The sequence below is a fragment of the Scleropages formosus genome, chromosome 1 (assembly GCF_900964775.1).
Source record: "Scleropages formosus chromosome 1, fSclFor1.1, whole genome shotgun sequence".
Classification (NCBI taxonomy): Eukaryota; Metazoa; Chordata; class Actinopteri; order Osteoglossiformes; family Osteoglossidae; genus Scleropages; species Scleropages formosus.
The window spans coordinates 3,074,531-3,098,108 of NC_041806.1; the positions used below are offsets into that span (position 1 = coordinate 3,074,531).

At 44.8% G+C, this 23,578-nt stretch overlaps 2 protein-coding genes across 4 annotated transcripts in view; one reads left to right on the forward strand and one right to left on the reverse strand.

Moving 5' to 3' along the window:
* LOC108930258 (zinc finger protein 420-like) overlaps positions 1–23,578 on the forward strand; it is a 1,123,701-nt gene that overhangs the window by 843,960 nt on the left and 256,163 nt on the right. The window lies entirely within an intron of this gene.
* The window catches only part of pemt (phosphatidylethanolamine N-methyltransferase), a 40,931-nt gene continuing 21,837 nt past the window's right edge, over positions 4,485–23,578 (reverse strand). The window contains exons 4-7 of one of the 3 annotated variants that reach the window (XM_018745285.2): positions 18,162–18,307; positions 16,870–16,981; positions 7,592–7,666; positions 4,486–5,765 (exon numbers count right to left, since the gene is read on the reverse strand). In XM_018745285.2, the coding sequence (XP_018600801.1) occupies positions 5,711–5,765; positions 7,592–7,666; positions 16,870–16,981; positions 18,162–18,307 (388 nt within the window). In that variant the 3' untranslated portion in view covers positions 4,486–5,710. Of the gene's footprint in view, positions 5,766–7,591; positions 7,667–16,869; positions 16,982–18,161; positions 18,308–23,578 lie in introns of all 3 variants that reach the window. The other 2 variants (XM_018745283.2, XM_018745284.2) reach the window with 2 other exon arrangements.

The following is a 23,578-nucleotide window of genomic DNA, read 5'->3' on the forward strand; positions in this document are numbered from 1 at the left end:
CCCAAAGCGACTCACAGTACCCAACCTGTTTTTTCAGCTGGGTATTTTACCGCAGCAATTCACGGAAAACACCTTGTTCGTGAGTATCACAGCAGAATCACAGAATGACACTAGAAGCAGCAACCTCCAGGTCACAACACTATGCCCTTAACTAATCCAGTACCAGAAGCCACTAATAACAGAGCTGATGGTTGGTGGTGTACTGGACAGATATGCCTTATGGCTGATATTGTTTCCTGTAATAATCATCCCCGTGTGTCCCGTTTCCAGGGCAGCGAGTGCTTGTCCACAGGGTTCGAGCAGATGACTGAGGCCCGAAGCTGCTGTTTGCGCAAAACTACGGAAATGGTATGAATTTTCAGTGATTTTATCCTCTGATGTAATTCAATGTTTATGAGGCGTCGCGCGCTGCCGGATAACGTTACGGTCACTTGGTGCAGGTTCAGTTCTCTCGGGGTTTCGAAATTGGAGACGGTTCGCTTAGTTTTGCGAAGGCCTCCGTTGCCTCGGTTTTCGGCGCGGAGCGACGGGTGTCCGAAGCGAGACGGCCTTCCACGAAAGCGCGTGTGCCCCATTAGTCCTTTCGTGCACTCGCCACTGGCCACTTTATTAGGTACACACAGCTGACCTGTGGCTGTGACCGTATATAAATATGCAGCAGGACTGGAAATCTTGAGATTGAAAGGCGTATAATCATTACACCCCCCCCCCCCCCCCCCCCGCTGACCTCACCCACAGTGCTGTAGCCTGCTTAATCATTCTTTGCGTAAGAGCAGTGAGTTATGTGGCCGATCAGTAAAAAAAAAAAAAAAAAAAAGAGCTTCAAATTTCATTAATTCTGTTTATCTGCAAAAAATGAGACATTTTATCTGTGTTCCTTCAGTTTTCTTAGACCAAGTGAAATTTGATTTCACGTGATTGAATAAGCACATTGAACCCCAGCACGTTTCACTTAACAAGGCTTGAAGCGTATGGCTCATTCTAGCAGAAGCCATATGAAGAAATGAATAAGCAGCTCAGCTGCGACAAAGACCAGCGTGCTAGGTGGGATCCATGAGGCCAAGGGGCCGGAACCCGTCCTAAGCCCACGGGGACCACTTACAGTGTCATTCAACATATCAAAGTTTAACATATAATGTAAATGTGTCCGCTGTCTTGAACTGTAATCCAAAAAACGGGGCAAATTGATAGCGTGGTGCCTGGAGCTGCTGTCTTCAGACTCAGAGGTCACAGGTTCAAATCTCACCTCTGGTTGTACCTCTTGTTTGAGCAAGGTACTTACCCTAAATTACTCTAGTAAATAAATGTAAGTACCTTACCTTTGCAAGTTGCTTTGGAGAAAAGTGTCAGATGATGGTGAAACTAGTGAGTTAGACAAGTAGGGTCTTTCTGTTGTAACACTTGATGCTGCAGAATTTGCTTTGGGTAAGACATGTTGGGTGTGTGTCCAGAGCAGCAGGTACTGACTCATTCGCTGTGCACCTGGAAGCCGCGCTGACGGAGTGCTGGACCGATGGCGTGAGCTCCCCTGCCGAGTCACCGAAAAGGGCCGGAGAGTCATGATGCAGAATCATGGCTCATGCTGGCCCATGTGCGCTTTGGATGTCGGGGGTCATATGTCAGCGTGCAAGGAAACGCCAGAGAAGACGAATGCTGTGCACAGACACCCGTCTGTGTTCCGCTGCCCAGGGTGTGCATATAGCTGCAGGACAGAAACACTGCCTTTTCAATGTTCCCCTTCATCCCCTTGTTTATATTCGTATACTTCATGCAGTTGCCATGGAGAACAAGAAAATGCAGAACGCTCTTTCGATACATACTGGCCGGAGAGCTCTTGATGAGACATCAAAAAATAACAAAAACACCACCACCATTATCGCCGACAACGATAATGATGTCATTTGCACGGCAGCCCTGAGAACCTGTTGTTGCTTAATGGTCAGTTGGAAGAGTCTATCTATATATACATATATATATATTTATGCATATGGGAGAAAATAGTTCATTCCACAACATCAGGGTTTTACCTTTTAAGATCCATGCTACAGCAGTGCTGGCACTGAGTGTTAACTTCACCGGGGTACAGATCAGGTAGGAGGATGAGCGAGGGAAGAATGAAAACAAGTGGAAATCAGGGATGAAAAGAAAAAAAAAAAAAACACCCAACTGAGCAAACGCTTCTGGTTTGACGGACATGCTATTCCCAGGCGATGCACTTGTCCAGGTGGGCTGGCCGACGCATGCGTTTTGGGAGCTGGGTGACAGCTGGTGTGTTTGGGGCACTCCTTGTACCAGGCAGCGGTCAACCACTTCAGAAGCATGTGGTCACTATGGACAAGGTTGGCAGGAGGTATGATACTACTAAAGGTCATCAATCCATCCTGGCTTCAGGCTCACTTCACCTGCACCATGTCCTTCGACCAACCATAACACTTTAAGCGAAGAACTCGAATTTCACAAGAAGGTGTGAAGAACCTCACGGGGCTTCGCAGGGAAGTGCAGAGAGAGACCCTCGCAGAGAGCCGCGAGGCAAGAGAGACTCGACACCACGACCTGTGCTTGGCTCCACAGGGGTGCTTTTATTTGGGTTTCACACGACAGGAGTGAGCGCGGTTGCATAGCAACAGGCAAGCAAGCAGAGCAGAAGCAGGACGAGAACACAGGGGGGTCAATCAGAACAACGGCATCTAGCGATGGAGAGACGGTGGCCCCCCTGGGGGAGACGTTAGCGGAAGGGCATCGCAGTGCAACAGAAAAACACGTTCGAGGCTCACTGACCTTGTGACCCATTATGATGCTCACTTGAAAAGATGTCAATTACAATTTTCCATCTCACAATTTTGCTCCAGTCTCTCTCACTGTGGATGGATGAAACGAGCAAAAGAGATAGCAACTACTTCTTTTTATGAGCATTAATTTTTTTGGACACTGGACCATCATGGGATATTTTACTGGAAGCTGTATCATGATGACAACATTTCCAGAGGGAAGTCACACAAACAGCTTTCAGATTGGTTGGTGGAGGAGAACTTTCCACGTCAGATGGATCAAATGGCAAAAGGATAATGTTAGTCATGATGCTCCATCGGAGTTCGGGCTGCGCAAAAGTGGAATTGATCTGTTTCAGACAATGTGAGGTTCTTTGGAGTATCAATAATAGGCCCAATAGAGCTTAAAATAGTTTATTACAGTTCTGAAGAGTCTCTCCAGATGTTACCCATCACAGATGGCACTCTAGTATTTTCATACTCCCCAAATGCCTTATAGACTTGCATCCATGAAACAGGCACTTTGCATTCCGGAAATTCCACATCAGGGAAACATAATGGAGTGAAACAATAAAAGACATGAATAACGCATGGGGAACAATATGAGGAGTAATTAAAGATCAGTTAAAAGTAAATCATAGTTATATAATAGGGTAAATAACACTGAAATTAGCGAATAAATTAACATCTGCGCAAACACTGCTACGCACAGCTGGAATTTGATGGACAAAGGTAGGACACGGTGGAGGGTTTGACACGTTTAAGTGGGACCTCAAGAGCATGTGGAGTAGGACACCTGCAGAAGGAACGTTATGATATTCTAGAACAAACCTGAAATATTTTGATATCCGAGATGGAAAAAAAGCATCATTCGCGGGAGTACAGAAAGGAATCGCGAGGATCCGGAGGATCATGGACAATGGATGGCATACAAGAAGGGAGCACAAAGCCAGAGACACGGGATGTGAATTAGGAGGACATACACAAAAGACGGAATGAGAGCTACCTCAGTGTAAGGGGAGACCAGGAATGGGACAGTCTGTTGGGTTGCATTCTTACCAGGTAATCATCCAGAGAGCACCCTAAGTTCAAAGCCCAACGGCCAAGCTCAAACCTTTGGCCCTTGAACCTTTTGATAAATGTCAGACATCAAATGTGTGTCAGCTCTTCTCTAAACACTTTAAACTTCTCTCATAGTACTGAGAGTTTGGACAGTTCGGATCCGCATCCAAGAGCGGGTGGAACATTTTATTTTTAGAGACAGTTCAAAATAAAGTGGGCAGTGAATTTTATTTCAAGGCGCAGTCTTGCTGTCAACAGTTTGGAAAAACTAGGATACGCAATTACTAGAATAGTTCTACCAACGCTTGGCGGCTGCTTTAAAATGTAGACCCAATCTAGTAATTATATATCTATGGCCCCATTTGTATGAGGCCATAGGAGCTTCAAAAATATCACCCTCTGGGCTTTGCTAACCTTCGTTGGCACTCGCTCATCATATGATCGAGGGTAATATTACATTACCCACGACACTGATATTTCTAACATTAACCATTTTTATCGGACTCTTCCCTACAAAGTGACAAACACATTAGGTTTGTTTCCTGAAAAAAAAAATGGTCTACTTATTTATAGAGCTGGGATATTTTTACTGCATTAGCTCAGGGTAAGTACCTTGCTCATGGGTACTACAGGAGAAGTAGGATTCACACCCTGGTAATCTGATTTCACGGCGGTGGCTCTAACCACTATGCTACCTGCCGCCCCCCTTCATTAACATACGCCACTGGAGTTAACAGAGAAGTGCACAGTGAACAAAAGTGCAGAGGTGAATAGACAACCACATCACGTCCTCCAGTGACCCTCCCATTAACAAAATAAAACAAAAAAAGCTTTAGGGCAAATCAGCGCGGTTTGGCCTCTTTGAAAGCATTGCGAGACATGGCCCGGGGATGGATTTCGGTACACTCGTGTCGCGTACGCTATAACACGTTGTTTCACCACGTTAGGAAGATAGTGAATTCCCCCGCGGAAGCAAACCACATGCGGCGGCTGTCTGTCGGCAAGGTGAGCACTTCCCATGTCTAGACGGTGGTCTTTTTCTTCACGGCATGCCTAACACAATAGATAATGTGAAGCGGAAGAACAAAAAGACAAGAGAGCAGACCTGAAATCCATCTGAACAATTTTGACCTAATACCAATAATGCATCCTTCCGATTTCCACCTGAGTGCTTCGTCAAATTGTTGCAGAGGAAAAGGTGGTGACTTGTCAGTGCCCCTGAGCAAGTTGCTGGGTAATTATACTAAACTGTTTCTGCAAACACCCAGCCAAATAAACACACACAAGCATCTAAGTCACAGGATGTCATTTTCTTTTAATCAAATTTGAGTAACTTAAAACAAAAACGCTGAGTGCAGTTATATAAATATAACTGTGAGGAGGAAAATGTCAAAATGGAACTTTTTTTTTTTTTTTTTAACATCACGATTTTTCACCAACGCTTTTTAGGGAACTATGCAGGACGAAAGATGAGGAAACCAGATCCTGGGGAAAATGGGAGGAAAGTGTGTCTCATTTACACCACTCTGGATATAACACACTGGTAAGAAACTAAATAAAGAAACAAAAACTGGTCAGAAAACAGCCTGATGATGCATTGCTTTTAGCCACACCCACCCACAGGACTCCTCCTTTGTGACACCTGCGGAAGACAACACTGACAGAATGCAAAGGAGAGTGATGGATCTAATTCGGCTTCCTTCTGCAGCACTGCGATGGCCCAGAACGGAGATTTAAGAAGGAATCATTGGCTCCGCCTATCATATCGACTGGCGTCCTTCAGGGCTGCCCCTCCTCTTCCGCCTCCACCTTCTTCTCTCGCTGGCTCTCTTATCTGCCCCAGGGTGGACCATGCTCCCTTGGGCAAACATGGAGAGCGCTTACCCCTGCTTGGCACAGCGCATCCTCTGCCGGTAGATTTCCTCCGTGAAAGGTCTGCAAACACGGGCACACAGAAAGGCACCATAAAGCCCCTCCCACACAGGAGGCTTCTGCTGCTGCTGTACCACCCTGTGCCAGGCGCTCTTGGGACGGGTGGTGGGGGGGGCTCCCTCGTGTCACTGATACCTAATTGCGTGCATAACAGCGCTCCTATCTGCCTTTCCGGACAGGAGCCGACCGATACTGTGTGCGTGTGTGTGAGCGTTCTGAGGTTCCCTCGTGGACCGCTACCGATTACTCTCAACTCCCGACGGAGACAGTTCACCCAGCGAACTGGGAACGCGATGTGGACCTTGCTGATAAACGTCCACAACAGCATGTACCGCCGGAGCCAGACAGGAAACGAGGAAAAGCCCCCCCAAAAGGGTCTGAAATCCACCGCCAAGTGTCTAAATAAGTACTTCCACCAACTTATCTTCCTTGGGGAGATCTAAACTGCCTGGCACATTGATCATTTATCTTACTCCTGTAACAATACTTACCCTGAATTGATACAGTAAAAATTACCTGCTGTATAAATGAGTAAATCAGCGTAAAGCTCCATATTTAACACAAAATCCCCAGCTAAATGAAGGATGATAATGAAAGATGGTTTATCTTAAGTTTGGTGTTTTGAAGTAGTACTTACCTGAAATGCTTATATGGAACTAATGGGTATAGCTGATTGATTTATTTTTGACAAACCTATGACAAGCAACAAGTGCTCATTTTTTTATGTACAATAACATATCTGTTTAGCTGAGGCTTTTCTCCAAATCACATACAGTGCAACTGGTTTTTACACAAAGCTACTTGCACTGACTGACCCATTTATACACCTGGGTCATTTTTACCATATCAATTCAGGGTAAGTACCTTGGTCAAGGGAATTACAGCAGGGCATGGGATTCAAACCTGGGTCCTTTGGGTCCAAATGGGGGCAGCTGTAACCACTAAAACAAGTAATTGTTTATATTACTGAAAACATCCTAATTTTATGATGCATGAAAGTGCAATGTATGCCGCTGTGCCCCCCCCCCCTGCCCAGGCACCAGGGTGCCTGAGGTGTCAGATGATCAAGTGCTGGAACTTGTTGACCTTAATGACGTAAACATTTATCTCCTTAAAATGTCATGTATCCAGAGAGCTTGTGTGGATCAGAGTGGAAGAATGTTTCAGATGGTGGAAACCAAGGCATGACAATGATCATGGACACAGCTTCTAGAGTGTGGGGCAGGGGGGTCTGGCCGATGTTTTGATGTGTCACGTCACCACCAGATCGCAGCCCACCAATGCCAAGCCAGGCTCCCCCGGGCCTTTGCCACTCCCCAGACCTACACCCCCCATTCAATTGTCCCATGCTGTATGGCTGCTGTGATGTGATTCTGCACACACTGCTGGTGGCACTAGTGGTGTGAAGGGAGGGCAGCACAGAAGCGGGGGGACAGTGAGGGGACAGCGGGGGTTCGAGGAAAACGACTGCATTCAATAACACCACGATGGAGATCTTGTGACCATCTCGATTAAAGAGATCAGCGGCGATTAAAGTTAACCAGCTCTGCCCCTCGCTTCCCCCACCCCGCTGACACAAACCCGCATGGGACAAGCGGTTCAGACAGTGTGTGTGTGTAAGCTCATCTAAAGGCACCAACAAAACAAATATGAATTTTTATGTTCTATCACAGGATCACTATAATCACTTGAACAGTAGCTGTATTTAACAAATAGAAAACACTATTAAAAATTAAAAACGGGGCACATGTTCACTGATGTCCTTCTCCAAAGTCCAGCATGCTGCTCAACTTCAAACCACAGGAGTGACAAGAAACATTGTCATTTACCCTTCAAACATGATGGCGACCTGGTAGGAGAGAGCCACCACCGCGGTCAAGACGAGCCCCACGGGACTGGCGTTGCTGCGTTGGGATGGGGTGGAGGGAGGGAGACAGACAGAGAGAAACATTAATATTTGCTTGTAGAAAATATTAAGCACATTAAATGTGTGAGACCAGAGCAGTCACGTGGACCCCTCCACCAACACAGGTAACTGAAGTCAAACCGTCGATTTCCCGATAAAGCACCTCAGAGACAAGGGGTCCCAAAACCGTCAAACAAAATCTGGTGGCACATCGGGCAGCACTGGCGCCTCGCGGCTCTCAACCTGTGGGTTTGAACCTGGCTCAGTGTGTGTGGAGCCTTCATGCTCTTGCTCTGCTTCCATAGTGTGTGCTTGTGTGTGTTACCTTGGAGATGTTAGGTGTTACCTAAATAAGCTTTAAAAAAATACATTCATAAACATATAGAATTATTAATTATTAGTATTTTTATTTGGCTCAAAGGAACTAAGCTAAATTGCAGGTTAGGATGTTATCAGGCACTGAATGTGGTAAGAATAAGAATCTGGAAGGAAAGAACCAGAGTCAAACAATGACCCAATAGAGAATTAGTTACCACAGGCTGTCTGTTGAAACAAGTCACCGTGAAAAGATTCGGAAAAACAAAGAGGATCGACTCCGAACGCCGCATAACCCAGAGGAAGCTGGAATTAAGGAACATCTCCTCTTGACCTGCCCCAAATACCGCTCTGCACAAAACAAAATTTCCCCCAAATTATCTGCACCCGGCAACCAACCTCTATTTATACTGAAAGAGGAGAAAATTTATATTTTATGAGGGAAGGATGTTCAAACACGATGGCAACTAACATGCAATTTCCCCCCCACTTCATTAGAAAACAAAGCATTCAAAACACTCCGAATACTCAACTAACTTTAAAAACATGAAAACAAAAATATCAGACTGGAAAACAACCAAGAATCAAAAGATGCTCTCATACACGAGTCATACTATCATTTTTAAAACCTAATATCGAGTTCTAAAGCAACAATCGTCTGACAAACTACAAAATCATAAACCATTCTTTCAGATAATGGAACTATCATGCAAATAAAACAATTTCAACTCAAATGTCGAGCCCAAGACCCTAAAAACCCCATATCTAACACCAGGTCAGAACGCCACTGACGTTTCATGATGTACCATGGTAAACGGAGCAAAACCAAAAGCAAGACAATTAAGCTGCAATTTTGCTGCAAGCTACGTGTGAGAGCTTGAGTAACACAGGTACTGTATTCAAAAACAAATTACCGCATTATGGAAAGTACCTCAGTGGTTCATTACGGAGCTGAAACTCGTCATTAATAAATAAAACGGGCCGTCTATATTTAATGAAAGCATCATTAAAGGCTCCTGAAAAAAAATGACCTACAAAGCTCAAGGAAAGAACAAAGACATACAAAGGCGGGCAGTCCTTTACGAAACGCGGCACACACACTCAACGTTTAAACGTGTCTCTGGAACAAAACGCTTACGCCTGGGGGGCGGGGGGCAGTGCTGTTGAGAGGGGTAACGGTTTGGAAATTAATCCCTTTACATAGTGTAGTTTCATAACTCTTTTTGACCTGATTCCTGCAATGCTGGAAACGCAATTAAACGAAAAACACCATTCGTCTCTGACTCGCAGACGGATCACCCGTTGACTCTTTGAAAGTCTTTTTGCAGCAGAAACGGGGTGCAGTAAACAGGCAATTGAACGTCTAAAAAACTCTTCCCGCGACAAGGAATACAACAACACGCCACTAAATTTACTGTTCCCCAGTGGGTAATAAGCACAACTTAGTCACACATGTTTTTTTTTTTTAACTAAAAAAAAAAAAACTCCCATAGTTGCATCACAGATGTTTATGAGAACTTTCAGGTGGTTGACAATCAGGTGTATTATCTCAGTGACTGAAACACCAATCTTTGACTGACATGAGGAGGGGGAAGAGGAGCTGAAATGCTACAACTGTGACTGCCAACCAATCACTGGTGGCTTATAAGGCCACACCCACCAAGGCCACACCCATTTCCCCAACTCTTCACAGCCGTTTCCAACATTCACATAAATATCCTGAATTAACAGTAATGGAGAATAGTGGTTAGGAAACAAGTCCAGAAAGTGATTTCACTGTACAAGTTGTATCAGTGGGAAAAATGTGGCAAAAACATGCAGATGTATAAATACTGTGGCAAAACTGTATGCTCATCAAGATGCTTTGAAAAAACAGCCCCTTCCTCAAAGACCTCCAGCATTAAAAGTCAAAAAGGAAGAATATTTACACCATCAGATATTTGAAATAGGAGATTATGAATGTCACTTTGGAGAAAAGCATCTGTTTATTTTAAATAACTAAATAAATGAGTGAAAAGATTAAACATATTCAATTCTTCTGTGCTATATATCTTACAGTTAACGGTTCTTCTTATATGCATCCATAAGTGGTTTTAAAAAAGTCCTTGAAGTCACTGGAATAAAACAGCCACTCTTGGACATGAACCAGCAGAGGTTCACATCTCAGCGTGGAACTACGACAACATGTGTTTCGAAGCACAGCCGACCGCCAGAACAGTTTTCTGCCAGTCCGAACGATGTGTCACATTGTGTGTCACACTGAGCTCCCTGCCATCCCATGATCGCGGTGCAACGCAGCGATTTGTCAGACTGACGACAGCCCGCTGTGAACGTGTGCTGACAGTACGATTCCCAGGAAATGAGGGTTTCATACAAACAGGTCCTTTTACCTGCTAAGAGTCAAGTGATGAGGTCAGAGGTCATAGATCTGCAGGTGGGGGGAAGGACCACTGACTATGTCACCGTGACATGTCCCGGATGAAGCAAATCTATAGCACTACAATAATATGACATTACAAGGATAAAAAAATTTAAATGGGGTTCCTATGATTTTAAGTCTTAGGAACTCTTGTAATGTAGATGTAGCAGGTCATGGTTAAGGTCAGGGATTAAGTCATTCCCAGTGTTTGTGTGTCTCATTTCAGTCCCAGCTACTCCGGTTGTTTCCCTGGGCAAGGTTGGTTGAATGAATGAATAAATGAATGAATGAATGTAGCAAAACTTTATTAGCCTAGAGAGAAGTTATGAAAAAGCAATGCTGTCAGAAGTGGGATAATTGTTCTGATACAATATCTGTCTGGGAATTAAATTTTCATTCATTCATTGCTCCAAAAAAATACCCTGCTGTATAAATAGGTCAAATACTGCAAGTTGCTTTGATTAAAAACGAACTAAATAAAAAATGACTACTATTATTTCCAATTCCTGCAATTTTCATGTCAAATTTTCGAGTTCCTCCACCATAAAGGTTGACTTCGGCATGCGCACATAATGTGCTGTAAGGTGAAGCATGAACTGATTAAGTGCCATTTTTCACATCGTACAAAGAAATGCAGTGTCAAATGTGGTAGAATATGACCGAACGGTTACCCACAGCATTAAAACATTGCGGAACCAAAGCCAAGTGTCACATATTCTATAGAATGTGCAGCGAGTCCTTCACAGAACATGCTTTTGCTGCTTAACAGGAAAATCTATTCAATTTACTGAATTTGGCAACAGTTTAACAGCACCTTTCAGGGGCTGATCACTAATTATTTAAGTAGATGCTGAACTCCTAGGCTGCCTTTATGGATGTGTGTGGTCTCCAACAGCACGCTTATTTTCATAAACGAGAAAAAATGTCAAGTAATGTCTTATGAGAACTTAATCAGGCATAATGAATGAAAAGGGTGAATGGCAACATGAGCCAAGTACACCCAGTGGGTGCACAGATTGCAACAATGCTCGTATCAGTCAAAAAAGACAACCATAAGACTGTTGCTCCTTGAATCCCGCCAATTCGTGTTTGTATGTGTCTATGTTGCGGCCAGAAACGGTCAATACTGGGTCTCATTCTCAGGGTGATGAAGCGTTTCTGGCCATGGGTCTACGCAGGGGGGCAAAGTGACCGTGAAGCAGAGCAGGTCAACCAGACCCAGAGGGAAATTGCCACCACTCCACGAAGCCGACTGTCCGTCTCATGAGCCGGGAGCTGGCTGGGCTCTACTTCTCAAAGAAATGCACGTCGAGCCGGTAATCATTGCTGGACAAAGAGCCAGAACGACAAGGACACGAGCAGCACATACCCAGAACAGCTAGTTATCCAAGCTATTTTTTCCCTGCCAAACAGGAACCGAACATGGTCAACAGTGTGTTTACTTTCTCTGGCCTCAGGTGGGTCCACACTGTCAAAGTGGACCCTGACGTCAAGTCCAGGGTGGTATGGAGAAGTCACACTGCAGGTTTGGTGTTACTTTCCATGGGTTTCTAGCCCCTGGGTGTTGAAAATTTTGCTGCAATGCAGGGGCACACAGATCATACCTAGGGATACTCTTAAGTAGGATGGCACCAAGCTCATAAGTACTTTCTTAGGAAATAAAGATTTGTGTCCTTTTCTAGATGCTAAAGATTTCGGTAAGTTCATTATAAAACTAGTTTTTAGCCCATTTTTAGGATACTTAGCCGTTTAGACACATACAGCTCACCCCCCTCCCCCCCATTGATTATTGAGTAACATGGTTGTGACTGTATACTATAAGGAAAGCAGGGAGAGTTGGGAGGTGCAGTTACTGTTTTAATGAACGTTAGACTAGGCAGGACATCTGATCTAGGTGACTTTGACCATGACATTTTTTACACATTGCAGTTCCAGTGACATCACAGTGCCTTTACTTTTCCCCAATGGCCCACACAGCCCAGAATTCTCAAACCAAAGGGGCATCTTTGAGACGACGTTAGCAGAACGAATGATGGGAATCAGTGAAGCTTCAGCAGAAACTGTCAAGCCAGCAGGGAATAAGACGGAATGTGTCCAGCACCTCGTTGCCAATTTATGCTGTTCTGGTGGTAAAAGGTGGTCCATCTAAAGAAGTGTACCTAATAAAGTGGCCGGTGAATGTTTTGTACAAATGGCGCTTGGATGCTAGTGACCACTGGGTGCCTGAGGGAAAAGGGGCTGATGAAAGCTCTTGTAATACTGCCATACCAACAGGCAGATCTCAAACCAATTACTCCTGCTTCCCATTGTCTTAGCGCCATTCTCTTCTGGCGATTCCGAAGCGGAAACTTGGTGACCGCATATCAAGCGCTCTCAAAGAAGCGTGAAGAAGTCAGGTTCCATGGCTCTGGGAAAGGAGGGGAACGCATCAGCAGCAACAGTAATTTTGGTGATGAATTCTCAGCCGGGGAGTTCGAGGAATTGCAGGAGAGAGGCGTGTCGCACCCTTGCTCATCCCTCCTGTCGTTTCTGTGGCCTTTGGCAATGCAGGGTTTCGATAGACTATGAAGGTGCAGGGAAAGCGAGACGTGTCGTGAGCACGTGTTAATGACCGTGTAATTGTCTGTCTTTTTCAGGAAGCTGGGTCAGTTTGATAACCTGAGTCAGAAGTCAACATAGGGAAACTGTGTGTGAGCAGGAAGACATCATCAGGGGGTTGGAGGACCTCAACCAGCTTATTTCTGCAGAAAACCCACAAATCCATTCTGTAAAGTCACGCTGATTAGGTGCATGTGTGTGTCCCACCTTGCAGTCAGCAGCTCCCCCCAGACCTTGCTGGGGTCACATCGCAGTGGGCAGAGATGGACTTTTCCAGCAGTCATCTGGCTCTCAAAGGTGATAGCCATCCTTACAATGGCAAATCGTATGGCATAATTTACAGGATACATAAGAATTATTAATTCTAAATATTTTTACTCAGCGTCTCTCACTCTGCTGTAAAAACCTTGTTTAGCAACAGAACCACAACTTGACCACTCACACCACACCTGTCCTCCGCTTTGTGGAGCTGAGGGGGTGGGACTTCTCTCTGTCCATTTTTTGGTGTTCCTTGGTGGACAGACCTTTCGCAGGTGCTCAGGGAACCTGGGATAATCCAATATATTGGGAAGGCGGTTAGAGAATCGGCATGCTATTGAAGGGGTTGTCATTTTGCAAACTGAATCACATTATTGGGGAATGGAGGAACCTCAAGCGAAGACCGTACTGAGACATGAGGACAGTAGATAGCAGAATGACTACTGCTGCTGCCTTCCACTCGAAGAACCTGGGTTTGAACCCAAATTCCTGCTGTAGTACTCTGGATCAAGGTACAGTACTTTCCCCAAATTGGTACAGTAAAAATTACCCTGCCGTATACATGGGTAAAATCGTTCTAAGTAGTTTACTGTAAAATCCGCATACTGAAAATGGCCTTGAAAAAAGCATCAGTAACTAAATAACTTTGACAAATCTCACTAGACAAAAAGCAAACTATCATACACACTAGAGGCAGCAAGTAAAGAGTTTGAAAAATCTCACTTTTTTGTTGGTTCTTCTCCCATTAAATGCTTCTATTTTTATTCCGTTCACCCATGATTAGGTACAGCAGGGGTTTGCACTCGCCTGTAAACCCATTTTAGGTATAGTTCCAGTTCCTCAACCACTATACCGTGAGTTAGAGTTTAAAGCAGAGCGCCGTAAATAATGAACCAAACCCCTACAGTACATGACACAGCAACGTACATCTCATATATTGGTTTTCAGGCAAGTCTTTCAAAACATCACTAGGACATTAAAGCAGTAAGAAGAATACGACTTTTTTTTTTTTTTTTTTTTTTAATAACGGCCGTTTCCATGGAAACCACATGGCAATTACGCTGTGATGTCGCACATGCTACCAAAATATAATAAAGTAGGGAGTTGGGGGAGGGGGCAGTCATTAAACCTTCGACATTAAAGCGGCAAATGTCTCTAACTGGGACTTTGATGGGTCGGCAATGCTTGGATATGGTTGCTATGACAGCGGAGCTGAGTAATGATATCAAATTCGTGGTGGTGGGGGGTGTCACAGCACCCTGAGCACCCTGGAATGAGGTGGCAGTCAAAGCTTGGCGATATCTGGAAAGCCTCCATAATGGAGGCATCGCTAACTGGAACAATAATTCGGCAGAGACCGCACTGCAACGAATGGAAGGTGGCGTTACCATGCCGACATGCGCTGTTGCCCCCCCCCCCTTTTTTTTTTTTTTTTATTTAAAGAAAAGAAGTTAATTTTGACAAGCTGAGTGTAAACCTCCCGACTCATCTTGGAAACAGCAATGGCCCACATGTTGGGATCCTGCTGCCCTTGCGATGTGCTGAAGCCGTGAACCCACCCGCAGGGCTGCAGGCCTGTACATTAGTGTGCCGACAACGAGGACAATCCACTGGTGGCAATTTAAAACAAAGTAACTCATTTCATTCTGGATAACACTGATTCCATTTGCTGTACTGATATTGGGAAGATTAGTGGCAGAGTACTACAGCGGGCTGCTCACACAACTTGCAGAGGACACACACACCCATCTTTCAGCTGAACTGGTCACTACACTGCCCATAGTGTGTGTGTGTGTGTGTGTGTAATGGACTGGCATCCTCCACCAAAAGACTCCAGCTCCAGGAAAAAGAATGGCAGAACCTATGACCTCATGGTTACGCGGCGCTGTAACGGTCATCGGACTGCTGTGTAGAAAATAGCAGACGAAAATGTCAGGGCGTTGCCGAGTGTCGCGAACCCGCGTCACATGTGGGTAAACCCCACCCGGATGGAGGAGAGTTGACACGCAGCAGGTAGGGAGGCCGTCTCAAGAGTGTGCGTCTTCAAAAACACACAGCTGCCTTCTGTGTCTCACCAAGTCACGATCGAACCCAGGACAGGAGCTGGGAGAGTTGAAGGCCGAGGCCCAAACCCAGAAAAATTGAAGAACAGGGGTTAAACTCAGTGGAAGTCGCTGCTTCTCGACGGCACCCTTCCTTAGCAACAGCACACGGCGCTTGCCGGCCTGCTCTCGGCCGCTGTCGCCATAGAGATGGAGTTCGCGCTGCAAAGTCATCTTCCTTAAGAAGCTCTGAGATGAAACAAGGGCTTTGGTGTTTGTCATTAAGTGCATTCAAGCCTGATCTCTTTTCTTTCTCCTTCGGTCCGAACACCGCGGGACTCCGATGCCTTTTTAACAAAGTCGCCGCCCGTTTCGCTGCCTCTTGCTCACAAACAGCCTTACAGAAACAGTTGTTTACCTCACCAGTTGCCGTTTTGGGCACAATGCTGGGAAGTGTGCATAGGGACCTCGTTGAAAAGAAGGCCAAACGAGTGGACTGCGCTGTGGGGGAGGTGGGGCCAAACACACGATGACGACAGACGTGAAGAATGTTCCTTGAAGCAATAAGTGTCTGGAGGAAATTCTCCTAAACACCTCAATTGATCGACTGTTTAACATCAGAGTCTTTGCCATTTTTACGCAGTTATTACTTTGTGAGGTACAGCAGGCACAGGTTGTGCAGTCATTAAAGCCGCTGCCTTGCAAAGAAAAGATCCGGGTTTGAATCCCATCTCCTGCCGTAGCACCCTTGATCAAAGTATTTACCCTGATTGAAACAGCAAAAAGTACTCTGTTGAATACATAGCTAAATCAGTCTAAGTAGCTTAGTGTGCAAACCTCACTTTGGAGAAAAGTGTCAAATAAATAATTCCTATGTACATTTTAACTGCAGAAAATTCATTATTATTAACATTTAAGTGGGATCAGTTCAAAAGACGTACTGTTATATATTCAAATTTACAGTGATTTAACCATTTTATACCTTCATTCTGCAAGGCGATAGAGTTAGCTACCATGCTACCTGCTGCCCTTTTCTCTGAAAGGGTGTGTTTCATTAATCCTTTCATACATTCACCACTGGCCACTTTATTAGGTACACCTGCCTCCGCACACACTGTTCACCTATAGCAGTGACTCTGTATATAAAAAATACTGACAGGGCTCAGAGGTCCACTTCCTATTGCATTGAATATCTGAATGGTCACCATCTAGGTTTGCATCTATCTGAATGGTCAAGCACGAACTAAGAACACTTGTCCAGCACCTTGTTGTTGAATTCAGGCTGTTCTGGAGGCAAAAGAGGGTTCCATACAGCATTAACTAGGTGTTCCTAATAAAATGGCCAGGTAATCTATATTATATTCCCTCATGTATGTTGAAATTTTTTTTTGCTTGGGCAACACTATCATGTCACTGCAATGTAACATTGGGCTTAAAGTCTTTGTAGAGTCTGTGGAACTATATGACTCTTCCAGCGCTCTCTGTCTCTTTCTCTCACACACACACACACACACACACACACACACACACACACACACACACACACAGGTTGGCCATGACTGTACTCACATGAGGGCCAGGCCCAGGTAGTTGGCAGTGCTGCCCCAGTACATGGGATTGTCTGTGACATTAAAGGGGAATCCGGTCACCTTCTCCTCCATGAGGATGCCGAAGTAGTCACCTACAAACCACAGGAAGCACTCAGTGCCAGACATGGAGTCACATTCCCCCAACCCGGCACCCAGGAGATGTCCGGTCATTCACATTCCACCCTCATGACTTTTACCCAGTGATATCCTCCTGCAGTTTCATTCTCACTGTAGAGGTCAAAGCATCAGTGGTCTGTTCTTGGCCACGGGCCCTTTTCTGCTGCCCCTCCCACAAGCCCACTCAAGAACGAAGGCCGTTTTTGACCGTCTTGTCAGAGGCACTCGAAAGTGGGCCACATCTTCTCGGCAAGTGGAGCAGCAGCTGAACCTGAACTCTGGCACACAACCTGACCCAAAAACAGCCTTTTATCGAACAAGCTGGGCACCCCCATCCAAGCAGCACCCCACAATTTCTCCTTTGCTTCGCCCATTTGTATGTCTCACGCACAGAAAAGTTGGAAACGGTCAATTTTGCACAGTTGTACCGACGCCGGGGTGCAGGGTAGGGGGAGTAGAGCAGCAGGTGTGTAATTATGCTGGTTATGTAATGAGGGCACTGTAATTGAAAGGTAAAACATTTTCATACAAACAAACCAAACAAAACATCTCGACTGAAACGAGTACAAAGCAAACTGCTCCAAACCGGCTCATCCCCCCAAATGAAAGGACAGCCTGCTGCATGAGGAGAGCTCTTCATATTCTGCTGCATCGCTTCGCGGACAAGAACCCAGAGCCCCCAACAGCTGGGGCCCCACTGGAAAAATTACCTAAAACACCAGGATGCTCCTTTGCTCGTTGATACGTTATTAAAATTGATCGATACGATGTTTAAATCCCAGTAAAAACAAACATGTGAGTGTAGTCGTGAACCCTGAATTTATACTGTGAAAATTACCCAGCTGTATAAATGGGTAAAATGTTATAAGTAACTTAACACCATTAAGTCCCTTTGGCCGAAAGTGTGAGCTAAATAAATTAAATATTATTTGAGCAGATAGCAGATAAGGAGATCGGTTTAACTAGTAAATAGCAACAGAACAGAAATCATTTTTTTGGCTCTCTGCCCGTTTTTTTCTTTCAGAAATTATTTGTCCAAATAAACACACTTGTATTTGGGCAAACGGAGAAAAGAGCCAGAAGATCCCCATGTGGTTTCACACTGGTTCTGTGTTCTGGAAGTCTCCGCTCAAGGTATTCTCGAGGCATTCTCACCTAGGAAGGTTCCGGTGAATCCTAGGGCAAAGAAGCTGCTGAAGACGAGGATGGAACCCAGGGCCATCAGCACAGAGCCAACATAGAAGACAGGCAGCGCTTCCAGGAGCTCACATCTGGCCTGGGCCTTCATGGCTGCTGTAATGCTGGGGAAGGGGGGGCAAGAGCAACGGGCTGTTAAGAGACTCATCTTCACAAACTTGACAGGGAACACCACGGAACAGCACACGTCTCATAGCGACAACAACTCAGTGGGGAGAAGATTGCTGCAAAGCTCGGTGCGAAGCGGTCTGGAGGTGCGGCGATGTGGCGACAGCATCTCGAAGGACCGAAGAGCCCACATGCCCGACGTGAATGTGCCATTGGTGCAGGACATGCGAAACCACAACAGTATAAACCAAGCGCCCATCCTCTGCCTAATGACGGCTGCAGGTGTGGAGTACCGAGAGCCAAAGGGCGTTCTCCATGAACGAGTCTGTGATGAGTGCATGTAATGCCTCAGCAGGGGTGGATAGGTGGCTATACGAGAAGACGACTGTTCATGCAGCGTTCTAACTCCTCTTACTAACACAATTAGGACCTGAGTTCTATTCGTGAAAAATCACTTCTACCACCAAGTGACAAACAGTAGAGGATTGATAATACCGACGCCCCTCAATTTATTTACAAGTGAGATTCTGTATAAGTCTTGGATGTAGCTATAATTAAATTACTCAGCAAACTTAATATTTCATTATTCTTGAGCTGTGTTAAAAATAATTTAAAATAAGTTTACATCATCTCCCAAAACTCCCATTCAATGATGACTTGACCGCAATATTTCTCATCTTGTCACTGGTCATCAGTACTCGGGACACTTGCCAAACATGAGACGTAAACACTGTGGAAGGGAGTTGAATTATGGTGGTCCCAGACTCCCATTCTGTGTCGCTGCACATATGTCGGCTTCAAGGTCAAACATAGATCACATTTGCTCTGCAACAAATTTTAAAAAGTAGATAACTGACAAAAATTCAAGCAAACAAACAAATAAACTGGATTTAAACATAAGATGCCAGTGCATGTCATCATCAAGAGAATCCATCCATCATTACAAACCACATGTCCAAAGCAGGGTCATGGTGGCCCGAAGCCTATCATGGAAACAGACTGCGTGAGGCAGGGTTCAACCGGGGCAATTTATAGTCCCTAATTCACTGAAGCACATGTATTGGGAGAGTGCGAGGAGAGCAGAGCACCTGGAGGAAACCCATGCAAACATGAGAGAACATGGAAGCCCTACACAGACTGAGCCAGATTTGAACCCACAGCCCAGGAGATGAGGCACCAGTGCTACCTGCTGCATGCCCATGCTGCCATATAAAGACAATACACACAAATGAATGTGAAGATTGCATGTGGAGGTACATTAAGCATGACGGAGGAGGCAGTATGTGGAAAAACCTCTGGGCTCGTGCAGACCAGATCATCTGGTTCAACCAAAGCTCTCCATCCTGCAAGAGACCATTAAAAGTTGAATGCATTAGCCACCTGCAGAAAGAAGAAAGTCCAAGTCTTCTAACCTACTTTGAATGATCATACTTAATACACATTTCATGTTTCCTTTCCACAGAAACAGACATTTCAAGCTGTGATCCCCCCTACTGTTCAGACTGTGGATATTAGGGAGACCAGCCAGGGTGGGAGGGGCGTGTGATGTCAGGAGCTGAAACCCATGGGTAATTTTGCAAGCAGCAGGGTTTCGACTCTGCTCAGGGGCGACTGGAGAGCGAGGAGGAGACGGCACACCGTCTCCACACCCTCACTCCACTGTTTCAGCCCTTTGGTTTCCAAGACTAGTTCCGCTGCGCTGTATCTCTTCACATACGCACAAGGCGGCCTCAGGATTTACCGCATCTGCATTCAAACCCGTGCGTGAGAATGAGCGCACAACCAGGGATCCAAACTTATCTCCAGCTGCTGTCTTTCTCTCGCTCCATATGGGCACACTTCTCACTGTGGACCGGCATCTTAAATAGGCAGCTGGGTGGCACAGCAACTAGTTGTTTACAGTAACTAACGGTATGCTTTAGGGAGACATGGTAACTAGACTCAGGTATTGCTTTACAGTAACCAGGCTCATGTACGCCTCTGCTCAAGGCAATTAATCTTATGTATTGATATTAAGATACCTACAGTGATTTACTAATTTTCACAGCTGTGTAACATTTACTCCATCAATTCAGGGCAACTTGATTGAGTGCACCACACACACACACACACACACACACACACACACACACACACACACACACACACACACACACACACACAGTCTGAAACCGTTTGTCCCAAGCGGGGTTGCGGCAAGCCAAAGCCTAGCCCGGCAACACAGGACGCACGGCCGGAGGGAGAGAAGACATAACCAGGACGGGACGCCAGTCCACCACAAGGCACCCCAAGTGGGACTCAAACCCCAGACACACCAGAGAGCAGGCCCTGGCCAAAACCACTGCGCCATCATGCCCCTGAGTGCACTACAGCATTACATTTATTCATTTAGCAGATGCTTCTCTCCAAAGCAATGCTCATGATTATTAACTAGTATTTAGCTTTGTCTGAGGTACCTTACAGTGACAGATACACTGCAGTAAGCTCCCTACAGTCACTCACATTTATACAGGGGAGCAACGTAACACACACGTACACAAGCAGAGCTGAGATTTAAACCTGGAACGTTCAAGACTGCAATGTGATCGCTGTTACCACTACTGTACCACTGTAAGTACGGGTATAGTCCTGCACGTACTTTATTCCCATGTTTTCCAGCACCCACGGTAGTAATTTTTCCTCCGTAGTAGTGATGAGTGCATATTATTTTCAAACTTCTTTCTCCATTGTGCGTGTGTGGGGAGAGCAGCATTGAAGTGAGTCAGCCACATAAACATCTCTCGAATGGAGGTTTTATTGACGGACCGGTGCCACTTGCGTCAACCTGAGCACTCGTAAGGAGAACGTGGGTCACTGTTATAAGCTGCCTGCTGGGTGCCTTGCCAGAGGGGGCAGTTTTACAATTTACACATTTTAGGTTAACATGGCCTCTTGCCCCACATCCCCCTTCCCTTCTTGTTGGGGTCCCAAACTGTTTGGCGAGAGGAGCCATAAAAGTACGAATGGGGCACGGCACAACCCAACGGGTATGCGTTAGAAAAGAAGAAGGACTTTCCAAAGCCAAAAAGATGTGGGGCACATTTAGTCGTTCAAAAATTGGTTCTGGCTTTCAAGAAACTCCCACACAATCGGTTCATTTGGTCATAGTGCATGAGCTATTAATAAACAGGAAATATAACTATCATTTCACTTTAGGTTTGACACTAATACATTTTTCTTCAACATTTCTGGGTATGAAGGAAAAAAAATCTGTTCTACTACTGCTAATTCTACAACTCCAACTACTAGTATTGTTGGAGTTTACCTGGTAGACAGCATTGGCCCATTCAAACAGTCATTTCGATGTATGAACGCTCCTAATTTCTTTTTTCCATTGACGTATTCTTGCTTGTCACCCTCTCCCTAACACTAGATTCCAGTCCTAACCTGCTCCATCACCCTTTGTGTGTGCAATCAGTTTTTTCCTGATCACATTAATACTTTAAAAATAACATTAAGGAATGTGAGACACACACACACACACACACACACACACACACACACACAATGTCCACTGCGACACCCATATCCAGCCACAAAAACATACCATGCTGATCCCTATAATTAACAGGTCGATGAATGACGTGGGAGAGGCATCAAATGAAACGGAACCCGACCAGGTAACCACAACAGGTTTAGATTATGACCTACTTTCTCCCACTCAATGTGCAATAACTAGCACAGTTTCGCAAATTCAGAATCAGAGGTGCAAGGTGACTGTTTGCCGGCAATCAAAAGTTCCCTACTTTTGAAAAGATGCTGGATGAGTACACTCAAATGTAACAAACACACACAAAATTAAACAAAGGCTAAAGGAGTCAAAAACAACAAAACTGCCCTCAGTGGCCACAGCACACTGTGTTCAGGACATATTTACTGCAATTTTTCCTGCAGATTTCAAGTTAAAATAACATAACCTCCACTAAGAAGGAGAGCTGCTATGTATTTTGGAGGCGGGCTGTACACCAAGTTCAAACCACGAAGAGGAACCCCTACAGTAGATCTGCCTCAATTTATATCAAACTGCAGTAACTTATGAAATTGGAGAAGTGAAGGACATACATGTCACTCCAATCAAAAATGCCTGACAAAAAAAAAAAAGTAAATATCAGCAATATTCCAGAAGACAGTTTAGTGTTTAAAGACATTGAGTCACAACCTGAATGTTCTACTTCTGCAGCTCCTTTGATGAAGGTACTTACCCTGAATTGATACAGTAAAAATTACCCAGCGGCACCAAAAACGAAAAACATCCTAAAAAGCTACGTTTACCAACTTAACAGTGGAAGTTACCTTGGAGAAAGGTGTCAACCAAATAATGACATATTCACAGTGAGCCAGTCATTCCATCCCTTTCTGAGTTCTTTACATACCATTTGAGGACAATCAAATATATATACAGTATGTACTGCTTTTCACAAATACGCATTCATTTTTAATGTTCCTTTTTTCCCCCTTTATTCAGCAAAGAAATCATCTTTGGAATGTCTCTGCTAATATACCTGTCTCTTTCATTCAATAAACCTACCTGTACCTTTTTGTTTCACCTAGACATGTGAATGCTTCATCAATGAAAGCATGAATAACAAAGAAAAAACAAAAAACTTTAATGTACATGACCCACTGCCCATGATGTCCTTCACAGATACAGAAAAGACATGCCAAAAGCGCCTATTTGTTACCGTGTTCTAACAGCAGCTTTCACGTTCTCTTTAAGTGCCTTCAACAAAGCTTGAGAGTCCAAAAGAAAGCCCAAAAACTTCACAAATGTGCATTTAACAATACAAGAAGAGCTGGAATCATTCTGTATAATTTTAGATACAGAGACGCACCACCATGAAATGCTGCTATTGTTAGACTCGCAAAAAAAGGAGGATCACACATTCTTCTGTCCTTTGAAACACACAGACATCCATGCAGACACAGTCCTTATAGCACGGCTATTTTTAGACGCTTATAGGTCCCTACTGTCTTATGTTCTCCTCTAATTCTCTGTCATCTGTGGAGAAAAAAAAAACAAAGGTTTAAGCTCAATTATTTCATCAAGATCGGGTTTTTGCCACAGAAACTGTCACGGATCAATCACACAAAGTTATGAATAAATCATGGAAAGAGGTGCCAAGTCAACAGTGTCTCACCAAACATGCATCACTGGAATGGGAGTTCCTTGTAGCACCGATTTTCATGGCATTGTCCTCCAATAGCAGCAAACTGCCAATGCGTCACAC